We start from the raw sequence: 24,063 nt of genomic DNA, 5'->3' as shown, positions 1-24,063 counted from the left end.
TCCACTATAACCCCTAGGTCCCTTTCTGCCGTACTCCTTCCTAGACAGTCTCTTCCCATTCTGTATGTGTGAAACTGATTTTTTCTCCCTAAGTGGAGCACTTTGCATTTGTCTTTGTTAAACTTCATCCTGTTTAACTCAGACCATTTCTCCAATTTGTCCAGATCATTTTGAATTATGACCCTGTCCTCCAAAGCAGTTGCAATCCCTCCCAGCTTGGTATCATCCGCAAACTTAATAAGCGTACTTTCTATGCCAATATCTAAGTCGTTAATGAAGATATTGAACAGAGCTGGTCCCAAAACAGACCCCTGCGGAACCCCACTTGTTATGCCTTTCCAGCAGGATTGGGAAGATACACTGTTGCTTGCACTGGAAAGTGATATCCTGATAAGAGATGGTCAGAGATTTTCTGAGGAAACTTTATTCCGAAAACACAGGTCACTGAACCACAAATTTCTCATGAAAGCAAGACTGGTTTAACAAACTCGGGGTGAAACCCTGCCCGCTAGGGTTCTGAGGAAATCCTGCCATGGAGCTAGAGACCCCAGGCGCCTAGGGTTTGCAGCTCCAGGACAGTCCCACCATGCCAGGATTTCCAGGATCTCTGCTGTGGAGCCAGGACTCTCAGCACCACAGCAGGGAGCCTACAAGAGCTGGGATCCTGGAAGTCCTGGGACAATCTCCCCGGGTCTGCGACTCCAGACAGCTTTCCCCAGAGCTGGAGACCTCAGGGCTCCCAGACTACCTGGCTCTCCAAGATGCCAGGCTGGGACTGACTCTCATACTTAAAGTACCAACCACAATAGAGCCCTGCTCTTGTCTGGGCCCTCTGTGTGCTACTGTGATACAAGCAACCAACCACAGGCAGGATGAGGGAGAGCAAGAATACTGGAACAACTCTTGCCAAACAAACAAAGTTGTAGCAAGCACAGGAAAACATTTTATGTCGGTTTTTAGAAGCCTTTTATTTTCTGACAGCACAGGGAATGAAAACCCACTATAAACTCTTAATAACAACGACCTTATATCAACTACAATATCATCCTGTCTGTGTCTTGGAGGAATTATGTAAGACACGACAGCTGAATGCATCGTGCAAAACTAAGGACTTGTGTTCTGTTTCCTGATACATAGCACTGCTTTTCTCAACACAATGCATCATCGCTTCCCTATCCCAACATCCATATTGTTGTTTGAACCGTATCCCTTGAGATCATCAGAAGCAGCATCAGCTTTGCCCACACTTAATTCATCAGAGTCCTATGAAACAGTGCTTAATCTCCGACTTGGTCACCAAAGCATGCACACTGAGGAGAAAACTTGGAAGGTTCTCCTTCTTAATAAATCACTTCAGGTGTTTCTAGACACCCCCTATAACCACAGCCATGTGTAAAATTACAAAATCATCTAAAAATATACAAGCTTCCTAGGGGATTTTGACATTTGCATATTTTTGCCTGGTATTATGCAAATCAGACCCCATTGCTGATCAAGGATATCATCAACCTTGGCTGCTATTAAGAGGGTGCTGTGTTGTCAGCGTTATAAGAACACCCAAATCTGTCTTTGAAGGGAAAAAAATGCAGCTATCAGCATGGCTTTTTTTTCCCCTTCGTCTTCACCTTGACCAAAAGTATTTTTAGCTCTATGGATATAACTGCCAATATGTTCCTCACAAAAAATGAAGGTGGAAAGATTCTGACAACAGGCAGGAACTCAGCAGTGAATGTACCTTATATAACCAAGGTCAAGAGAGAGATTCTACTAGCCAAAGTCAGATTTCCTAATACATCAAAATGTCCCCCTTTTTTGTTTGGTTGGTTTTGTTTCCTTTTGGGTTAATCGATTTTTGGGCCTCCCCAAGCCAAATCCCGATCCCATTCAAGTTAATGGAAATTTTGCCCCTGACTTTGCTGTAGCCAGGATTCCGCCCTGAGTTTACAAAGACGATCCTGTACACGGACACTCAACACAAGTACCTTTACCCGTGTGAGTACTGCCAGCAAGTGAAACTGGTGTATCCACGTGAAAAAACTAATTGCATGCATTTGCAGGACCAAGCCTTCGGGCAGTTCCACTGAAGTTAATGGGTCTATTCATGTAAGTAAATCTGGCAGAAACAGGCCTAATATTTGTAGTCTCGGAACACAGCAAAGCTTATTATATACACTAAATAGCATCTCCCATCTGCTCAGTCTCACTGGCAGCATGTAAAGTTGTGCCAGAAATATGAATAAAAGCTTTTTTTCAGAGTGCTGCAATAGTAAAGACAAGAGAAAACATGTACACAAAACACCTATCTTGTTAATTCACACAGTGCCCAAATCAGATCAGTAGAGCTCTCTCAGATAGATGGAAAATTATAAAAGATTATGGCCTAAACTCACAGCTGGTAGAAGCAGGTCTTAAGCCTGCAGTGAATTTGGCCCAGTGTTCAACTGCCTTATGCAGTACAGAAAGAAAGTTACAACCTGGAAATATCAAAGAGGCAGCATCCTTTCATTGCCCAAGTAAATACAGCCACTGTCTTTGGCCCCAATCCTGCAAACAAACATTTACACGTACGCTTATTTTTACACATCAGTAGTCCCATTGCAGCCAATGTGGAAGTGTTCAAAAGACAGGGGCTTTGCTAAGATCCTGGTGAAAGCTTTGGAAACGAATGTTAGCTATCACACATGCTTTCATGCCCTCTTCTGGGCTTCCTACCTTTCTCTAACCGCCTCGTTTTGGCTGTGAGCTGTTTCGGCAGGGACTACCTCCATTTTGGACAGGAAAATAAATATATGATTCTCTTCCTGACACACATTCTAGCTCTCGTCTCCTGAAATTTATTCCCATATAAAAAACCCCAAAGTCCTTTGTTAGCTTTGAGTTAGGATAAGCAGTCTAGCAATCCGAACGCCACAAACTGTACAGAGCACAGAAATAAAGCTCTTCATTTCAGCATCCCATTTCCTTCAAGCCCCACAACGCCCCCCCCGCCCCTTCCTGAGCAGAAAATGGGCAGAAAGGGGGAAAAGTTAACAAAAACGATTCTTAACTTGGTACCTTTTCAGCCAAGGCCTTTAAACTGTCTAGAAATCTTTGCCAGAAATCCTTGAAGAGGGGACGGTCAATTTTCTTCAGGCTTTCTTTGGTGCTAGCATCCACGCTGACATACAGCTGCGTTACTGGCTCAAGGTTCCTTGCCAATAAAAAGGAGAGGAGAATCATTATTTTCAGACATTATAGCTAACTGAATTTATGCTTTTTTACAGAAGCATCCATAAGACATAACATTGCAGAGCAAATAACTATGTTGGATTCTGCTCTGTTCCCAAAAGCAAAAGCAGTAATGTAATATTTACAGCATACTCTCTCAAAGTTCAGCAGTGCATCTTTAGCAAATGGCTGGGGTTTCTAATAGCGACAGAAAATAGTCTTTCACCACATAATGTGCCACAAAGCAAGGAACACCACATACTAACCACTTGCAGAAGGGTGAAACCCAGTGATTGTTCAACGATCCAATCCTCACTGAACAGCATATTTCATCCAGGTAGAACACTAATTAAGAACCTTCCCAAGCGGCCTGTGATCAAAGGAGCCTGTGGTCTCAACAGAAGCATTTAAAAGCTTCACTTCCTATTAGAGCATCTGCAGGCAAAGTGCCCTAAAATGCAACCTGTCCTATAGGAAGGCAGCCCTATTCAACTGAAATGCAGTGCTGCTCAATGGAGTTCACCCAGCAGAGTGGGACATCTCTGAGCTGGGCAGGTGGAACTTTAAGGCTCCAAAACTGTAAGCCAAACACAAACGGGCATTTTGCAACAAAAGAAGTGTAAAAGTGGCTTTAGAAATGTGCTCCTGGTACTTTGTAGAGGACCTTATTTCATGGGACTCGCCCAAAATTTTGCACTGAATCCTTTTCAACTAGCACTACTGTAAGCATGCTTGGAGCCACAGACCTACTAGAATATGAGACATTGATTCCAAAGCGTATCCTTAGTTTATAATTTCCTCCCCACACTTTAATAGCCCAGGCTCCCAAGTTCCAACATTTTGAGGACTGTTCCTCTGGTGCAAAAAGTGTGGGATACAGCTCACACAAGGACATCAATGCCTTTGTCTAGCTGACTAAAGAGGTCATTACAGCAATCCCAGCCTGCATCAGTCTAAGTGGAAAGGGCTGCAGCTTGGATTTCTGCAGGAAAGCATATTATGCTATAGCTCTTTTATAATTCAAGACATTACGCTGTTTACAAGTGTAATCTCCTGGTGAATGTGTGTTACAGGTCCCCTCTAAGCGGATCCACAGAGGACAGGAGTTGTCACAGCCCCCAGTTAAAACACACATTCACCAGTGGGTTAACACAAGCACTACGTAAACAACTTCTAAAAAGTAAAACCTATTCCACAAGCCTGTGACCGATTTCATCCATGCTGGAACCCCAAGGCTAGCAAGTGTGCTGCAGACACAGATAACTGGGGATGCAAAGAGCAGAATAAATAACACTGTATTCTGCTATGCAAGGAATAATGAACAAAGAGTAACAAGCTGAGAGAATCACACTTAGCAAGCTCCTTAAAAGCAAGAGAAATAGACAAAGTAAATTAATTTTTATACCCTTTTTGTCTCTTCTGGAGGGCTGGTGACATTTGTCAAACACTGGGCAAAAACACTCTACCACAATGCCTTCTAGACGAAGTGACAGCTTCAAAATTTTATCGCACAGTTCTAAGGGTCTTAACTCAATATCTTAGGAAATTAAGGAAGAGCCTTCCACAAACGCTGCCTGTGAAGGCTGCTAATGAGCAGGCTACAACTCCAGTCTGATCTGGTGCTTTAAAAAAAGAATCCTTCATACAGCTGTCAATCACTCCTGCTTTAAAAAAACATGAAGGTGAAAACTAAAAGTGACAAGAATTGCCTGGAATGAGACCAGAGCTGAGCTGTCAGTGGTCGGAAAATCCAATTACTCGACATGAACTTGCAAAGTACCCAAGCATATTCCTCCTCTCCAGATTCAGACAAGAACAGATCATTAATGGGAAACAAATCTAATATTTTAGATTAAGAACCGTTTTACTAGTGAGCATGCTCTGAACTGACAGTCCAAATGGCAATCATCTAAATGGCCAAGTGTTCCAGGTATCAAGGGATTGAAATATTCAATTACAAAGAGCGTAGCCAGTCTTTTGCATGTTACATTTTCCTAATAAAATAATATATTATTATTATTAAGGTATCACTCAAGACAGAGCTAGTCACTTTCAGAATGGTAACTGGAAAAGTTCCTCTTCTCCAAGGAACCAAAGCATGTCCCATCCCCAGCAGCTGCAGGCAGCCAGCAGAATTACACCTCTACCCCGATATAACACGAATTCGAATACAACGCGGTGTGCGGGTGGGGCTGCGCACTCCAGCGGATCAAAGCAAGTTCGATATAACGCGGTTTCACCTATAACGCGGTAAGATTTTTTGGCTCCCGAGGACAGCATTATATCGGGGTAGAGGTGTAGTAGTTATACCACAGAAGGATGGGGACACGATCAAGAGCAGGGGTTTTACATACCCTCTTGCACTATGCTGTCCCGCTTTGCAGTGATGGACTGAGCCCCAGCACCCACAAGGGGGCATAGTTGGGTCTGAAAGTACAGTATATGAATACTCTTGTCGTTCTATCCCACAAGCTGTGAGAGCGGCTGCGATATTCCATGGGGCTCTGACATGGATTTAGCAGTGAACAAACAAGGGACACAACCTATTGTAACTAAAAAACAGTGGATATAATTGTCAGCTAAACCTGCAAATGCTTTTGTACACAGAGCCCTAAGAGACTTACAATACAGACAAAATATCAGGTCAATAAACTGTAGAGTCTAAGCTCAGCAGCAGGAATAGGACCACTCTTATCTTAGCAAGGTTTGGGTGGTCTTAAAGCAAGTCTTATTAACTGCTGTACCAGATACCAGGCTAGGATTTTGCTCGTTGGGCTCAATGGACATGCTGATGAGAGAGCCAAACTAGAATTTTATCACTAAAAAAAAAAAAAAAAACGACGTCAGTTTCCAAGAAATATATTTTCAAAAATAGTGTTGGCTCTCTTTTTAAATTCAATGTTTAGTTTCTAGAAAGAGCAGTTTCTGTCTATCAGGGACATAATACGTGGTTTGAAAAGTAACTTGATTACACAATTACCCAGTCATGTGGAATGGCTTTGGAGTACCTAATTACTCACTCCAAAAAATTTGCCATTTCCCACCCCCCACTCCTCACATTCAGACCAAAAAAGGAGGCCAGAGAGGAAGCCAAAATATCAGAGATTGCTGATGTGTAAGTTATTCTTTTGCAACAAATGGAATGTCCTGTTCACCTGGAATTAGAGATTGTGGGAAACAAAACACACCAAAGCCATTGCTGCTGTACCTCCACTGACACTGCTAGCATTCCACCAGAGAAGAATTTGGGTCTATGCTGTTAACTAATGCCTTTCGGAGTACTCTCTCCCTCCCCACCCCCCCACCCCCTGCAGTTGTGGGAGCTGAAGACAAGGTCTGAGCATTAGCAGCGAGTTTTTCAGTGCTGTACGGATTTTTGGTTAAAAAGGGGTCAAGCACTCTCAAAAGAGACAAATAATACTTTGCATTCACCCAGGACCTTTAATCGAAGTATCTGAAAATGCTTTACAAATATTAAATTTCACAGCTCCCTCTGCGAGGTTAGATAAAAATGACTAATTACCTTTTGCAGGTGGGAATATTGAGAGAAGAAGTGAGTGACTTGCCCAAGGGCACAAGGAAGCAAGTGAGTGAACTGGGAATAGAACTCATGAGCTTTAATTTGTGCCCCATCTATTAGAAACACTCCCTTCCTTTACTCAGCTGCAACACCAAAAGCAAAATACAATTTGCATTTCATTTGTTTTATCCTTATAGACTTTAGGTATCTCCAGAACCTTCTGGAATGGACGTTTGGTTATACCGCCTATATTTCACTTCCAAGTAATTGCACTGCATTTAAGAGGCACGAGGAAATAAAGAAAGTAAATGTACATTGGTGTGGAGAAGAGAAGGAAGAGGGAGGGAAACGAGCCCAGAGAGACTAAAACTATGACCCAGGCAGATTCTGAGCAATAATTCTAATGGCTATTTCTAATGCAGACTGTGGCATTGTGTATTTCCACTATGATAAAGTAAAAGCAAACCATACATCAACTCTTTAGAACAAGACAAAACCATTAAAAAAAAAAAAAAAAAAAACCTACTTTGTAGGATTCTCACCTAATCTCCACAGGGAACTGTGCATTTGTAACCAGGAAGCTGGAGATGTTGTGCCGGTGCAGCAGTTTTAAGAACGTGTTGATTTCTGGGTACATAATTGGCTCTCCCACCAGAGACAGCGCACAGTGTTTCACCACCATCCCTTCTTCAAAGCGATCTACTCTCACTCCTGGCACACCTGGAAAAAAGGGAAGGGGGGGGGAAGAGTGCTGTGGGAAAAGAATTTACAGAATAATTCATGCAAAACCTACATGCACAGCAATCTTGAATATTCATTGGAAACTGGGAAGAGAGTAAAGTGCGGAAGAAAATTTGCTGACCATCACAGGGAAAGAGAAGATTGGTTAATCCTGAAGAAGAAGAAAAAAAAAAAGCGCAACATTTTACCCTCCAATAACTGAACACCAATTTGTAAGCAGCCCTTCTGAATCATCTACTTGAGACAATCCACCTATGCTGCTACTCATTTTAAGATTTTCATTGTGTCAAGATCAAGAAAACGGGACTGATGATTGACGCTACTGAGCCAGATCCGCAGCTGGTATAAATTAACATGGCATCATTGAAGTCAATGCCCCAACATTGCTTTGCACCAACGGAGGACTCAGCTCACTGTGTATACAATGAACCTATATAAACAACAAAGGCAATATTTTAGTACACAGTACAGAATAGTCTCTCGCCCATATATAAGTCCTCAAAATACACGTGAAGGAATAGGAACGAGGGAACAAAACCAAGCACCATAAGCCGTTCTTTAAGAAATTAAAAAGTTATGTTCCTCCTCCCTTGGAGCTGAAAGTAGTTTGTTCATTTCACATGAAAACAAAGGCCCACATTTCATTTAACACAGCAACAATATTCCATTGCAAATCAATATCAGTCACCAATACCATCTGGTTTAAGACATTTCCTAACAGACAAAAGACCTATTAACACACAAACACTGCTTCATCCCTGAGTTGCAAGGACCACTTCCAAGTGAGAAGGTAGAAACAATAAGGCTACCAACTGTAGCGAACAGTCATCAGATGTAAGTGCTTTTAGCTCCTAAGAACGTGAGCCAGATTGATACTAGCAATCTGGCAATGAAGAGCGCTCTATCCCATCCATTACTAGATCCCTGAGCTTCTGCGTCTGCACATGAACTCATTTCACTAGGAATAAGAGGCAAGCCAATTCAAATTTCTATTCTGAAGATGTCACTTTATATTGCCCTGAGGTGCCTTGATGCATTTGAATAATATACTAAGCATTTTAAGAGTTATGGCTTCGTAGTCCTCAACTCACCTCATGTTGCCTAGACACTGCAGCTTAAATGGTACAGAAAATTACCCACTAGACTGCAACATCAAGATAAAAAAAAAGTGTTCTGAGGATACAGCCTCAGCCTTAAATAGAGAAGTTGGTCTGTGAACAGAACCAGGAAGTACACCCCGATATAACGCTGTCCTCGGGAGCCAAAAAATCTTACCACATTATAGGTGAAACTGCATTATATCGAACTTGCTTTGATCCGCTGGAGCGCGCAGCCCCGCCCCCCCCGGAGCGCTGCTTTACCGCATTATATCTGAATTTGTTATATTGGGTCACGTTATATCGGGGTAGAGGTATATAGTGCGTTTAAAATGAGTTATATTTAGTCCTGAGCCTGTGACAGCTTTAGTATCTACTCGCTTGGGACCCTGCAGGACTAGAAATGGGAATTTTACCCCACTGGAAAGGAAAATCGCAGCTTTACAATGGGGGACAAACAGCACTTTCTTCTAGTTCTGGAAGGGGCAGAGATATCAGACATTAAAGTAATGACATTTCCATGTCTCAAAGTTATTCTGGGAGGCATTTAGCTTAATTTCTCTTCCCCTATGAACCCTACGCTATTGGACAATGGTGACCAAAGCATCAGGCTTACAAGCAGAGGGAAATAAGAAATAATCCCAATAGTACATTTTTAAATTCTCTAAAATTTTCCTACAACAGTTGTTGTCCAACATGGCATGCACTACATACACAATGGTGGGGTATTGAGGTTTTAGAAGCAATCATTTTGACCAGCATAAATGATATGCTAACTCAGGGTTATTCCCAATGAGTACATGGACATGTTAAGAAGCACATGAACTCCCATACACTTAATAACTAAACATAATGACCGCATTCAACTTCCCATTTCCGGTGGCTGAGCTCACTTTCAGTTCTAAGGCCCTTACTCTTCCACCTCCTCAGCTCTTTGTGACTTTAATTTCACATATGCCTAAGCACTGCAGCTCAAGGGGCAACAGACATTATGGACCAAGCTTCACTGTTCTTACAGGACCGGCATTATAGTACTCTGTATTAAGGATCTTGTTTAAACATATCAGAAACACACAGATAAGTGACCTTCCCTCCCCACCTCTTACAGCACCTAGATTTTCAGGGCACACTTCATTACAAATCCAGGACTGCAATACCAAAGGTACCTGCTTTTCCGGGTTTTTATTTATTTATTTATTATGCGTATGCAGCATGTGCCCTTGCAAAGGACAATGGGGTTTACTAGTCACTACCTAGAAAAAGTATCCATCAAATAAATTATCCTGCCCCTGTCCCCTTCAGCAGCCAATCAATCAATAAGATCTCTCTCTCTATATATATATATATATCATTTACACAGTGGAGAATTCTGTGGCTGGAAGCTGTATCAGAGTGGGGGTCCAAAACATAACAGGATTTAAATCAGCAACTTAATGAAAAAGGAAGGCAGGGCCGACTTTGCTTAACTCAAGTTGGGTTTACATAAGAGAGAACACCAATGAACTAGACAGGATCACTCCATACTGTTGAAAAAAGTTTCTGCCTGTCGTGTTTCTCATCCATTGGGCGCACTCCATGCTCAGCCATGATAGACAAATGGGTTACCCAATGACATCCAAGACAAAGACTCGTCTTGTACATTTTACAGATGCTTCATTTGACTCCTGACAGAGTCATAATCTAAACTGTCAATAAGAAAGAACTTAGTTCTAGAGTTTTCCTGTCAAACAGGCTGGCTTTTCTTGTGCACAAGTGTTGACCCTGGCAAGGTAACTAATTTTCTATATCTGAAAAAGGATGTGAGCTAATGAGTAGTTCATACAGGAAACAAAGCCAAAAAGATTTCAGGTTACACATTCAAGTGGGCTGATTTCCAGAGGTGCTGAGCACCTGCAGCTCCTATTGACTCCAGTTGGAGTTCTGGGTGCCGAGTACTTCTGGGGGAATCAGACCCTCAAAGTGCATAAACCAGGTACATAAACATGAGAGAAAATGCAGCCAATACCCTGCAGAGCTCATTCCATTGAGGCTCTATGGCACTCCTTCTGCTCAGGTTAATGGGCAGCTTCCATTCTTATCTCTACTTACTTTTTATACAGCAAGGTCAAGATTTGTAGTCACCCAGTCTGCCCCCACCCACTGTGGGGCCTTTGTCCAAAAACCATATATCTTACTCCTGCTACCATATATGAGAAAGAGCTCCCTTCAGCTCTTTCATGGCAGCAACTAGCAGTTGAGTTCTAAGGATGTAAACAAGACAAATCATCTGGGGGAAAAAACAACAATAAATAATGTGCCATAAAAATTTCATAGTTACGTACGTTTGAGGGCCCTTACTAGTCTCATGTTTCTTTTCTAGCGTTTTAGACATTTTTTGATCCACACTTTATTAGTTCGTGTCTGTTCTGATTTCTGCTTTACAGCTTCATTAAAAGAAATAAATTTAAATTACCTTTAAATTGCTTGATCAAGCTCTGGTGGTTTTCAATGGCCTCCCGCAAGATCATTTCGGGTTGGTCCATTTTCCACCGCCATTCTGTGCCCACTGGATTTGTATGATGCCTGAAAAGAGAAATATTGGATTTTTTTATTGTGATTTATAACGCACAAGAATGAGCCCACCTGCCAATCTTTGCACCACTGACATTATTTAAAAAACAATACAATATAACAAAAGCCAGCTGCAAATCCCCAAAACAACTCCAACTCTCGCACAACCCAATAAATATATGGGACTTTTCTAACAAAGCAGCCAGCTCCATCAGCCCTCAATTCATGGACGATGGGTGAACACGCTGTTGGGGGAGGCTAGCCCCTGGCTGCTCCCCCTCCCGTCCCCTTCTGCCCTTCCCCCTCTCCCCGTTAGAGCCCGGACCGAACACACCCTCGCGAACGCTAGTGCCCCAGTGCTGGGCGGCAGGAGCATCCCCAAACCAAGCACACCAGGTGGGTGCAGCTGAAGCGCCATCAACCCCAGCAAGCCCCAGCCCTAAGCCTTGTGTGCAACTGCACCAGCCTGCCTGACCCAGCCTCTCGGCCGCAGAAGAGCAGAAAGGTAACTGGAAGCAGGCAGGTGGTGGCCTGGGGACCAGAGCGTGGATGGGGCCACACCAGGCCGTTTGGGGGAGGCACAGCCTTCCCCTGCCCATGCCTCAATTTCTCTTCTCCCCAGGCAGAAAGCTGGGCCTTGCAGCACACTTTGAAGGCCACAAGTCTAACTATTCTGGACCATGGGCAAAAGTTTGTTCAGCGGCCAACGGAACACTCTGCCTCCAACCATGCCTCTATTAAAATCAAGGGGATCCAGCTCTAGCATCTCCAATGAGTGCAGCTGTGGCAGTATGACACACTCAAGGAGGCAAGTCCCAGGCCATTTAGCCATATATTGTAGGTACAGATGCTATCCTCAGCTGACAATGAAGTGATTTGTTTCTAACACAATAGCCTTACCCTTTCTGTGAGTTCCAGTGTAAAATGGACAAGAGCAGACTTTGTTATTCAATATAAAAAAAAAGGACAGTGTAACTTGCAATAGATCAGAGATGCATTTATGATGGATCCAGTTAATTTCCTAGATTTATTCAGGTGGGGGCTTCGCCGGTTGCTTACAAGATTTTTTTTTTTAAAGTATTAAAGGATTATTGAAACCTAACAAAGTACTAGTTCTCCACACTGAAGTAAGCGGCAAACAAAACAATCAGTCAGTTATTTGAGACGGAGCTGGAGTAAGACCACAATGCAGCAGCTTGCTCAGGAAAGCCCACCCACCTAAAGGCACTTATATCAATGTCTCAGCAGCTGTACTCAACCGATTTGCCTGCACTGATTCCTTTTCCACAGGCCAAGCACCTGCAATTATATTTCACCCTCTCCCTTAGATTTCCAGATATACTATAAATCCATCGAAACTCAACTGTGCAAAACTCCAAAGGCATCCTAACTGCCAGACAAAAAGGTAGTACATCAAGCATCGTTTCCCTTTACTACAAGTGATGCATGTTGTGCATACCAGTAACAACACAGAAAGGTGTCCTAGACAATGGGCTTGATTCTGTTCTCCCTTACAACAGTGGAGTAACTCCACTGAATTCAGGGGGTTAACTTGGTATCAACAAACAGACAAAAAAAATGAAGAATCAGGCCCTAAAATGGTCTTTAAAAAATAAAAACCACACACACATACACTTCTGTTTTCAAACACACTCTATTATTTTTAGAAGGTCGAAAATGAAAGTTTCTCCACTAATTTTGTGCATTCCCCCATCCTCTGTTCATGTTTTGAACTGATCTGAAATTCACAAAGGCTGCCTGCGTATTCACAAGGCTGCCGGTTTGTTCTCTCATTTGAGCACTTGCACCATCAATTTCAGTACAGCTCTCAGAACAAATTTAAAGCGCTGTAGAGGGAACAAAATACCTTACTGGATCTCATGCAACAGCACTGATGGATTAAAACAGTGAGCAAGGAATACAGGATCACACCTTCTATCCATAGAGCATTCACAGCTCAGGTTACTGTGCAAAACACTGCTCAAGGAAATGCTGATATAAGGATCATTTCGGACAAGTAGTTTTTGACCTGCAGAACTTAGACTCTGATATTACTCTTCTATAGTCTTCAAGGCCACTTGCCTTCCTCAGTCTTCCAGCTACATAGAGCTCATGCATAACATCTAATATGTGGCTAAAAGAGGGAAGGAAGAGATCGCAGGCCAGAATTAAGGGCCTGACTGAAAGCCCATTGAGTTAATCAAAAGACTTCTACCAACGTCAAAGGGATCTAAGTGAGAAAAACCCTTCAACCTCACACTTTGACAGAGCCAAACTAATTGATTCTCAACCTAGCACAAGGCCAAAGTGCCTGTTTGGACCAAATATCCTTCTCGTTCAGGTAAAGAACAAATGCATGCACTGATGCCTGAAGCATCTTTAACTTCTCACAAAGGGAAAATGCATAAATAAAAGTGAATCTCAACCAAAAGCAGCTTTATTCTTCTTGAGTTTCTCCAAAAATACAATATTTTATCCTGCCAACATGGAAAATTTTGTGAAGGTGAAATTTAAAAAGGTATTTATACAACTCTTACATGTCTAACTCCATCGCTTGTACCAGCCATATTTAATAGGGTGACTTGGCAGGAAGTGGATAGATCCTTGAGGGACTCCAGACTCCCCTTAATTATAAGCGTCTCACAGGCCTTGATTTTTTTAATACGCTAACTGTTTAATAAACACACTGGGTCATGTCTACAAGTGGCTTATTTGGCGTATGGAGTTTTAGTGGGGACACAAAGCATATTTCATGGCTTTGGAGATGGCATTTCCTAGTTATTGCCAGAGCCAATAATTCACGCTCTCGTTTTCATTCACCAGCAGGCTCTAAGGTGTCCTAGAACATGTGCCCGACTAGTTACCCCGGTCTTAAGAACAGTCCAAGATCAAATTTAAGCAGGTAATCATAGGGGACTGTAGCGGGGCAGTTACCCCGCTCCTAGGAAAAAAGGTAGGCTGATTGGGGAGACGGCCAAAGCTGTGGCCACACCCAATCAGGCCACGGCTGGCCCTGATATAAGGGCTAAGGGAGGAGCGGGGTCAGTCTCACTCCAGCCTTGGAGTGGGAAGGACCTAGCTGCCTGGGAGCTCAGGGTACCGGAAGCAGAGCAGTGCTGGGGGAGGGCAAGAGGAGCTGGGGAGCTCCAGCCTGGCAACTCCCCAGGCTGAGGCCTCATTTAAGGCCTAAGCAGGTAGTGGGGCTGCAGAGATGCAGCCTGGGGATAGGCAGAGGCAGCTGGTCCTACCCCCTTGCCAGTGATGCGTGGCTATGACAGACTGCAGTCTGCCCCAGAGAAAGGGGGCTAGATGATGACTGGCAATAGCCACTGAGGCAAGGTGGGTGTAGAGAGTTGGGGGTTCCCCTAGGAGGGGAGACCCAGAGTGTGGGGGTACTGCTGGGGGCAGAACCCTGAGGTAAAGGGCACCAGGGTCCGGGAGGAACACGGGGCCCTGAGGCAGGCGAGACACCGGCCAGCAGAGGGCGCTCCGAGCGCTGAATTGAGCTAATTCCCGAGGCAACCAGCAGGAGGCACCGCGGCAGTGAGTCAGTGATCTGCTACAGGGACTTTCTTCCCCTTCCAGCACTAACACACCATACTCAAAACAAAGGGGAAAAATCCTATTGTATTAGAGAACTTTCAGAGTCAAAACATTTATTTAAGAGACTGCTCTGCTACTCTAAAATATAAGGCATGATTGTTATAGTGTACTGCTATGAGAAACTGATGAAAGACATCACCTGAACACAACAGGGAGTTTTCAGATCATTCTAGCGGTCCCTCAGCAAATCAGTGTGGCCTACAAGTGAACCTTATTTGTATTCTCATCAGGCCCTTGATCTACCTATATCATTTACCAATACTACCCAAAGGGCCCTGGCAATTAATCATAACTTTTTCCCAGAAAGATGAATGCTCCTATGGTGTAAATATTTACGATAAAGCAACCGCTAGTTTACTACCGTGGGCAAGTTCCATAAACACTATTTGCTTAAAATGGAAAAAGGTCAGTGAATTTACTGCAAACCTTTACAGAACAAGGAGTTATTTTCCACTGTGAAAAAGTAGCGCAGTCCATTATAAAGAAACAAATAGCAGGGAAAAAAAATTGAAGTGCCAGTGTCTGCCTGCCTAGGTAACTCAGAGTGGGAGACCAACAATAGGAAGCTTCTACAGACAGTATGGGGAAGTATGGTCTAGTGGTTGGGGATTGAAAGTCAAGACTCCTAGAACATATTCCTGGTTTGCTACTAACTCTCAATGTGGACTCGGGCATGTCATTTATCCACCCTTAGCTTCAATCAGCAGCAAAAATTTTACTCTGTCAGCAAAGATGGTTTTGTGCTATACATTTCTTTTTGTTTGTTTTATTTTGGGGGCTGGGATGAGGAGGGGAAAGAGTTGGGGTTAAGAGCCATGTAATTTGGTAGAACATGCTTTTTCTAATAGAGACCTTTGAAATGCATTAAGAAAACAAAGTACTTCTCAGAATTCAGCCGAGTGTATCGAATATTCTTTCCCTAAGGAAATGTGCATTGCAATCAACATAACAACTGCTCCCCTCTTAACAAGAATGAGGAGACATGGAAGCTTCTCCTTCAAAATCAACTCAGACTGTTTCTAGCATTCTGTCAAAAATGGATTGGCAAGACTGAGTGCCATTTCACCAACCATGTGCAATAATTAGTGGAGGAAAGTGAGCACTGTGCTTCCAATAGCTTTATTATATTGTTATGCCTTTTTGACCTTAGCGGCTAGCCATAGTTCAGGGCCCTAAAGATGTTCCAGCTGGAAGCACATGTTGATGGAGTCTGGTATTTTCTTTGATGCAATCTTGTTTATTTACAAGGAAAGAACAGAGTCCTGCTTCTCTGAACACAGAAGGAATCAAAAACCAAAAGAGCAATTTCTTAGCTTACAGCCCCAAACCTTTTTATCCAATGACCCAAAAGCACTATCTTTTCCCAAGGTCTCACACACACAGTGTCTGTTTTGCCATCCCTCACACCCACCCAAAAACAACACTCAGCAAAACCTCACCACCCACCTAGTCCAAAACTCCTGGGCAGGGTCACCTAACCCTTTTGTCTTAAGTAGTGGCTTGTGATTGATTTGTCCTTACAGTTATCTTAAATACAGGGTAAATTCATACACACCAATCTCAACAAGGTTTTTACTCAACCCATAACAATACCTTACCAGCTCATAACAATATTCATTACTGATACCATAGTACTGTATCACAAAAGTTTTATAGTCACAGAGAACACCACGGACATAAAAGGTATGAGATATCAAACATCGTGGTTTTGAGATACAAGAGTGGGAGTGATGAAAAGTACGGATTTCAGTGCTGGTATGCTGTTGAGACTGGGAAATTAATGTTGAGGGAAAGGTATCTCAATAATGATACCAGCTAGCTTTTCAAACATGTTTTTTGTCCATACAAAGGAGGAAAGTATCATCATCTCCATTTGACAGATGGGGAAAACTGAAGCAGAGAGGTAAAGCGACTTGCCCAAGGTCGTCCAGTAAGTCAGTGGCAGAGCCACAAATACAAGCCAAGTCCCAATCCAGTATCCTGTCCACTGGACCAGAGTGCCTGATTTTAGAGGACTTTTTCGATGCATATTATTGCTTACTCACTGTGTGACCCTGGGCAAATTACTTCACTTTGCTGTACCTCAGCTACCCCTTCTATACAATGGGGATAATAATACTCCTTACTTTGTAGGGCACTTGTGGAAAATACTATCTAAGTGGAAAGTGTGTGTGTGTGTGTGTGTGTGTGTGTGTGTGTGTGTGTGTCCGTCCGTCCGTCCGTCCCCCCTATTCCCCATCCTATATTGCCTGGACTTGACAAGGCAGGATTTAATTAGGTATTTATACCGAACTGAGCACCTCATAAAGAAGTTGCTACAAAATGGAGGTGGCAGCCACAGAAGCCACTGTACCTATAGGCCTGTGGAAGGTATTCTCTGCTCTCCATTCAAATAACCTTTTTGTTAGCATGTTTAAGTTTCCACCATTTATTGCTGGCATGAAACCCAGGCTATATATTTTGCAAACCGTCCAGCTTATCCTCATGTTTGAAGTCAATTGAACTGCCCCTGTGGAAGGAATCCAGAATTAGGCCCTGTGACAGAATTCTCCCAGCACCTCACCTGGCAACAGGGGAAGATAACCTAAAGCCCCACGCTACCATTCAGCCCAAGGCTCTTTCCTCAAGGCTGCCGTTATTAATACAAACAAATTAAAAACAAGACCGAAGCTGGTTGGAACACTTGGTCACCGCCACTACCCATCATTCAAGACTCCAGCAAGCCGAGAGGGAAGAAATACATCCTTTCTCTGGCTAGCCATGCCTCTGCTTTAGCCCAACCCCAGGTTACCCATGTGATAGGCAGGAACCCCCTTACACATGGGAACTTAACAAGCACCTTTATACGTTGTCACACAGGTGCTGAAACCCATAGGGTCCTTATTACTGAGCCAGTGTGACCTGCAAAGGAAGGTAGGGGCTCGGACAGTCTGGTCTTATGGAAAACAAACTAGAGGACAAATCAAGCCTGGGTAGAAGGCTAAAGCTAGGGTTTAAGTAATGCTAGTTTTCAATTACCCTGTTTTTGTTAACAGAACAAACTCCTACAGGAAGATGACGTCACTTATTAAAATGAATAGATTGTTTGGCGATGGGAGGGGCCTTCTCCACCTTACAGGCTCCAATTCTATTTAATGTAATTCTATTACATTCCAGTGTTGCTACCTTTCGTGATTTTTATCATGATATTTAATGTTTCTCTAAAAGCCCAAGCTTCTGGAGTCAAGTTATTAGAGGAGAGTCTGCTTTTGTTGGATTTGTTTTTAAAAGGTACGTTTCTTGCCCTCCCAACTGCAGAGAAAAGCTTGAGAACCTGAAAACTCACAATGTATTTCTTTTCAAAATTTCATTGTTTCCGGGGGCCGGACTCTTGCTCTTTGAATACTGCGGGCTGGCAATACAGATATTCAAGTACTACGGTAAGGAAATCCATCCCTGAGGAGTGCAAGCCACAAAATTTCAGGTTGCTGTACTAGTGACACAGCTGTAATCAATGTAGTGTTAAAAGAAGAAATATGAGCTAATTTTTATAGGGTATTTTATTCTGGTTGCCTCCTACTCAAGATTTCAATTAATAGCTTTTATTATTTTGTATTTATTTAACTGCTTCATCTCTCCACAGTAATTGATTGGGTTTTAGACACTCAGCCAAAGGATATAATCAAATCAGGTTTGCTTAGTGATCTCCTAAGTAATCATGACAGAATATGCACGGTGTCGGAAAACTCAGTCAGTACGCTTCCTCTAACTGATTAAAAGATTTGGTCACTTAGATTTTTCCATTTAGACAATTAAGCTGAAGAGACACGACAAATACAGTGGACAGATTGAGAACAATAATGGATGGTGACAGACTATTATTTTTTTTTTTGTAAAGTGAATTATTACTTTGGGATATTTATGTATTATAATAATTAAAGGTTAATTCCTGCTCCCATTGCCAACTCTACTCACTTTACTAAGACATGAATAAGCCCTTAAAGAACAGGCATATTATCCCTTGAGCCCTGTGAAGAGACTACAATATTAGCATATGACGACAATGTGAACACTGCCCTTAGAAAATCCTGGGCCAAGTTTAATTTTGCCTGTCTCAGAATGGAAGTAGGATTGAAGACAGAGCACCCCTAATTGCTTCCTTTCACGAATGCTGGGCATTATGTCTACACAAGGCCTAATGCTGCCACAGATGATGGAGTGAGCCAAACCACGCTTAAAAAAAAAAAAGACCAAAGCTGCAGAGTTTAACGTACCAAGGGCCAAGCCATGGCCACACTCAAGCATAAGGCCTTTAGGACGATGAGCATCACAACCAACGCCAGCCAGCGCCCACATTGAGTGAAGACATTGCCAGGGGAGCAGGGTGGGGAAAGAGGCTCCTTGTGCCTTTTCCCCACCTGCACTGGGACAGCCATCATTTACCTCTATGGGTATGTCTATACTGTATTTAAAAAAAAAAAAAAAAAAAAAACACCTGCAGCAGCAAGTCTCAGAGCCCAGGTCAATTGGCTCAGGCTTGTGCTACAGGGCTAACAATAGCAATGTAGACGTTCAGGCTCGGGCTGGAATCTGTGCTCTGAAACCCAGTGAGGGGGGAGAGTGTAGAGCTAGCTGACAGGGCCAGTCAGGATGGAAATACATATTACAAATATTTTACTAGCATTGGATCAAAAACCATTGCCACATGAGTCTCCAACAGCACAAATGGTAACTATGATGGGTTACCCTGCACTCTGGGGTGCCACCTGATGTACTGGAGTACCACTGAGCCTGCCTGTTCCACCAGTCGGTGCTCCCTGTTACCACAGTATCTGAGTATCTCACAACCTGGAACGTATCTATCCCCACAATAGCCCTATGAGGCAGGGCAACACCATTATCCCCATTTTACAGATGGGGAACTGAGGCACAAAGACTAAGTGACTTGCTCAAGGTCACACAGGGACTCTGTGGTGCAGTAGGGAATTAAACCTGGTCTTCTTTAGGCCAGTGACCTAATCACTGGACTACCTAGGCTGTACCTAGCTTCTCCAAAAAACTGGTCAGAACGAGGTAGGGACGACCCTAGATCACTGAAAGTTGCTACACATCTGTTTTTCACATCTGTATCCGTGTTTTTAACTGCACCTGACAGCTGAAGAGACACTCCTCTTGTTCATACCGAAGAGCTTACTAATTAGACCCATTTCACCCACAGCAAATAAACTAGAATGTTTTTCAGCATAGTCCTCTAGAAAGTGATTTCCTTGCACTCCGTTTGTCACCATTAGTAAAATCTGTTTTTCAGCATTACTATTCATTAGTGCTACTCCATTTCCAGCATTATTTTAAAAAGTGACAAATGGCCTCCACAGAGCTATGAGTTAGAGTCATATAGCGGGTTTCACACTTGGTGATTTATCCCAATTATCATACTTTCAAATTTACTCTTCCTTGGCGTCTCTGATTCAGCCCCATACTTCAAGACACAGAATCCTGCTGACAGAAAATACTGTAGTTGAGTTGTTTTGGAGGGGAACGGTATTAAATTTTCTTTAATAGAACACGAGGTACCAAAAAGCTCCGTTTGGGTGGTTTTATTGCTTTCTATTTTACGTTTATGTTACGCCCCATCTGTGTTGGGATTGGGTACACAATTACACACGCACGTCAAAATCGCTCCTAATGGCACAGTTACCATTGCAAAATTAACTGCATCATTACAAACTGAAGTCTTGAAAAGAGAAAAAAGAAAAACCACATTTTGTTTCCTAGCTACAGAACAGTTATGACATACTGTAGAACAGAGTGGGAAAATAACACCCATTAACTATGCCATATGAAACTCATGGTGTCCTTTTAGACCATGAGGTGTGGAGAGCCTATTTAGGATTACAGTACCAATTAAGGCTCAAGTGTTGATGTAAATAGGATGGCCAGTACAGAACGCTTGAACTTAGCATTTACATAGTAGTAATCTTCAAAGTCCTTTTCAAAATATCAATTGGTCTGCACTGGGACTGTTATTTAAAATACTTTTACTCTTCAATTTGCAGACTATCAAAATAGGGGGAGCAACTGACACTCAGGGGAATGCAGCTGTTTTCACAGGATGATCTTGAGAGGTCCAGCACACTGGCAGAATATGAAAATGAATGGCGTCTATGTGCTCTTGGGGAGAAATAATACCCAAGCTAAGTACAGTTTGAACGGTATTGAATTAGTTAATGGGATACAAGAAGAAAGAACAGTTGAGAAGTTGAAATAACTTTCATCTACTCCCATTCATCACATTTTCACTTCGGTGTTTTTATTTATACTGAGGGTTACGTTCTTTCCCACCAGGCCTAGCTGGTCCTCTCTACTCAGGCAAAAAAATTCCTGCTGAATACTATGAAATTTTTGCCTGAGTAAGGAGTGCTAGTTCAGGTATTATCTTAAATTTCAGCTCTCAACAAAGCTCACACCCCTCAAGACACTATTAACAAGACCATCCATCTTGGGATGGGTACTTAGGCACACACACACACACACACACACACACACACACGGTTCATACAATATAGAACATATGAACACATTTATTTAACCCTTCTGGGACCCTGCACCATGTGGAAGCGGACTCATTTTTTTTTTCAACTGAATCAGGTCCCGAGATGGCATATTAGTGGTTGGTATTTTTTCTAGTGGACTTAACATTGCAAGAAAAAACTAGCTGCATAGTAAAGCACAGCATGTTCAGTCTCTTGGCTAGCTCCTTTATAGCCTAAATGTCATCTTTCCAGATGAAAAATGCTTTGAAAACTCAAAGATGCTTTTGAAATTGTTCCCATTCTCACTATCGAAACAGTAAGAACATACACTGAATTAATCCTTCCACCAAATTCTCAGGCACTATAAAAGGATCTTTTTAAAATGTCTTTTAAAAATGTTATACAAATGGATTAAAAATTAAAGAGGGCTATTAAACCAAATTTATCATATTAATATTTTCTTACTCTGGATGCAAAATTTAGCAGCCTTTGGTAATGAAATATCTTAAACTTAAAAACCTCCCATTTGCAATTGTAATAAGAAGGGCATTGAGGTACTGTCCCTGCAACTGGATCTCCACATGAGAGCACATGTCCAGTTGCAAGATCAAGGCTGTGTGTTACTAAGTGCGTGTACACAGCACTCAGCAGACTGTCAGCACGCAACAAATCAGATTTAATTTTTTGAATGACTGTTTGGGGTTTTTTTTAATAGGTATGCTGAGTTTACAGAATTGCAAGCAGGTTTTTCTCTCATGCTAAGAATCCAGGAGGAGATTATAAACACACCAATTAATGCACCAAAGTAAATCATCATCAGTACTTTACCTCCAGCAAAACACACATTTGTTTGCACAAGCCAGGCTTGGTGTGGTCTCCATGCAGCGGTGACTTTCAATGCCATAAAAGGTGTGTTTGTAGCAGCCTCCTCTACCTCGCAGCATCGACTAGAAACAGGAAAAGAAAAAGACACATAGAAGTTTAACACACCGTTTGCAACCAAATGATGCAAAAAGCAAAATAATCTAGAAAAACAAGATTTGACAACTCCAGCCATATTTCAGCTTCTTTCATAGAAAGAAATAAGACAATGGATCAAACTTAATTCTTACTCCCATTATACAGGAGATCAAACTGGATTATCACAATGGTTCCTTCTGGCTTTACAACCTAGGAATGTATGAAAATTCCAATGGAACTGACTTCACTAGAGACTTATACCTGTGACTAATTAGCTCAGTAACCTGAATACCAATAAGGCTGCTTAAATTAAGCTTCCTTTTGCCAAAGAATCCACAGCAGAGTCAATGCATTGGAATGGCGATTAAGTCCCCGATGCTGTATTAACTGCAATACAGCAACACTCAAACATCTTTACAGGCATTTCTTTACATTTTGCATCATTTTTGTTTTTAATATGGTCATATCAAATGCTGTATGGTTTATCTGTTCCCCTAACAGATCTTCACTTTCAATCATCAGCCACTTTGATTTTCAAATCCATCCACGGACAGATTCCACAAGCCAGGTTAACTGAATGCAGTAGGTCACAATAATGACAGATAAAGTCTATTTGAGAAAATTTATGGCAAGCAGATCAGTGTACACAGTGTACAGCAGCTTATGTATGTGCCTATATAAAAAGTTTACATAAGTGCTGGAAAATTCACGACTCTCCTTTACAGGAAGGAAACAAACAAAGCTGGAGCTTAAACATTTTTTCTTAAATAGTATTATGTACCATATCTGTTGTTAAAGCTTTTAGCCTTATAAAAACACTCACTATCAATAAGCAACAGGTTACGCCACTTAGCTGTACATTTAAGGTAACTTTCTTGTAAAAAGTTACTACAAATAGTAATAAAAATCAATTTAAAGGTTGCCTTATTAAACATCCACTTGTTTTAATTCTCCTGAAAAACTGCTTCTTTCTCAATCCTAATCTAAATACACCTCTACCCCGATATAACACAACCCGATATAACACGAATTCGGATATAACGCGGTAAAGCAACGCTCCGGGGGGGACAGGGCTGCGCACTCCGGTGGATCAAAGCAAGTTTGATATAACGTGGTTTCACCTATAACGCGGTAAGATTTTTTGGCTCCCGAGGACAGCGTTATATTGGGGTAGAGGTGTAATACAAACCCTCTTTTACACCAAGAGTCTGTTCCAGGAGGACTGCATTATCTCCTTAAGCCTGGGTTTTCAGCGTCTATCCAGGGGTTCTCAAACTGGGGGTCGTGAGCGGTCATCCTCCAACCCCACCCCCACTTCATTTCCAGCATTTATATTAGTGTTAAATATTTTTAAAAATGTGTTTTTAAATGTATATGCAGGGGTCACATTCAGAGGCTTGCTGTGTGAAAGGGGTCACCCATACAAAAGTTTGAGGACCCCTGTTCCCTTAGGAATTTGTAGTCTATTTAGAATGTATGTTGCTTGGGTCAGAGACTTTTTTTTTTTTTTTTTTTTGCACAACATATCAGATAAACAACAACAAATGAGACAGGATCGCTATCACTATCAAGAGGGAAAGAGGAATATAATGGATTAACTTTTAAACCAAACCCTTTTAATCAAAAAGCCCCAGTGATCCAGATTAAAGTTTCATCCTCTCAGAGAAAAAGAAAATACAGCTAACGCCTAACCATTACAGTATAATTATGCACTAAGTGATTTTAAAAAAAAAAAGGGGGGGGGGGGGTTGAAAAAGGTGATTGTGCCCTCTGCCTCCAAACAGGTGTTAAATTACTATTTGTATTATTGTAGCACCTAGGAGTCCTTGGACCCCTTGCTTGGTACTGTACAGAACAGTGCAGAACAAAAACA

The 24,063-nt window shown here is 42.2% G+C and overlaps 1 protein-coding gene across 1 annotated transcript in view; it reads right to left on the bottom strand.

Annotated features, from left to right (window-relative positions):
- LOC117867745 (S-adenosyl-L-methionine-dependent tRNA 4-demethylwyosine synthase TYW1-like) overlaps positions 1 to 24,063 on the bottom strand; it is a 138,412-nt gene that overhangs the window by 76,774 nt on the left and 37,575 nt on the right. The window contains exons 11-14 of the mRNA XM_034752988.1: positions 22,059 to 22,177; positions 11,018 to 11,127; positions 7,270 to 7,447; positions 3,055 to 3,190 (exon numbers count right to left, since the gene is read on the bottom strand). Of these exons, the coding sequence (XP_034608879.1) occupies positions 3,055 to 3,190; positions 7,270 to 7,447; positions 11,018 to 11,127; positions 22,059 to 22,177 (543 nt within the window). The remainder of the gene's footprint in view (positions 1 to 3,054; positions 3,191 to 7,269; positions 7,448 to 11,017; positions 11,128 to 22,058; positions 22,178 to 24,063) is intronic.

The sequence above is a fragment of the Trachemys scripta genome, chromosome 18, assembly GCF_013100865.1.
Source record: "Trachemys scripta elegans isolate TJP31775 chromosome 18, CAS_Tse_1.0, whole genome shotgun sequence".
NCBI lineage: Eukaryota > Metazoa > Chordata > Testudines > Emydidae > Trachemys > Trachemys scripta.
The sequence above is the reverse complement of the archived record's forward strand: the minus strand, read 5'-3'. Positions and strand labels throughout refer to the sequence as shown.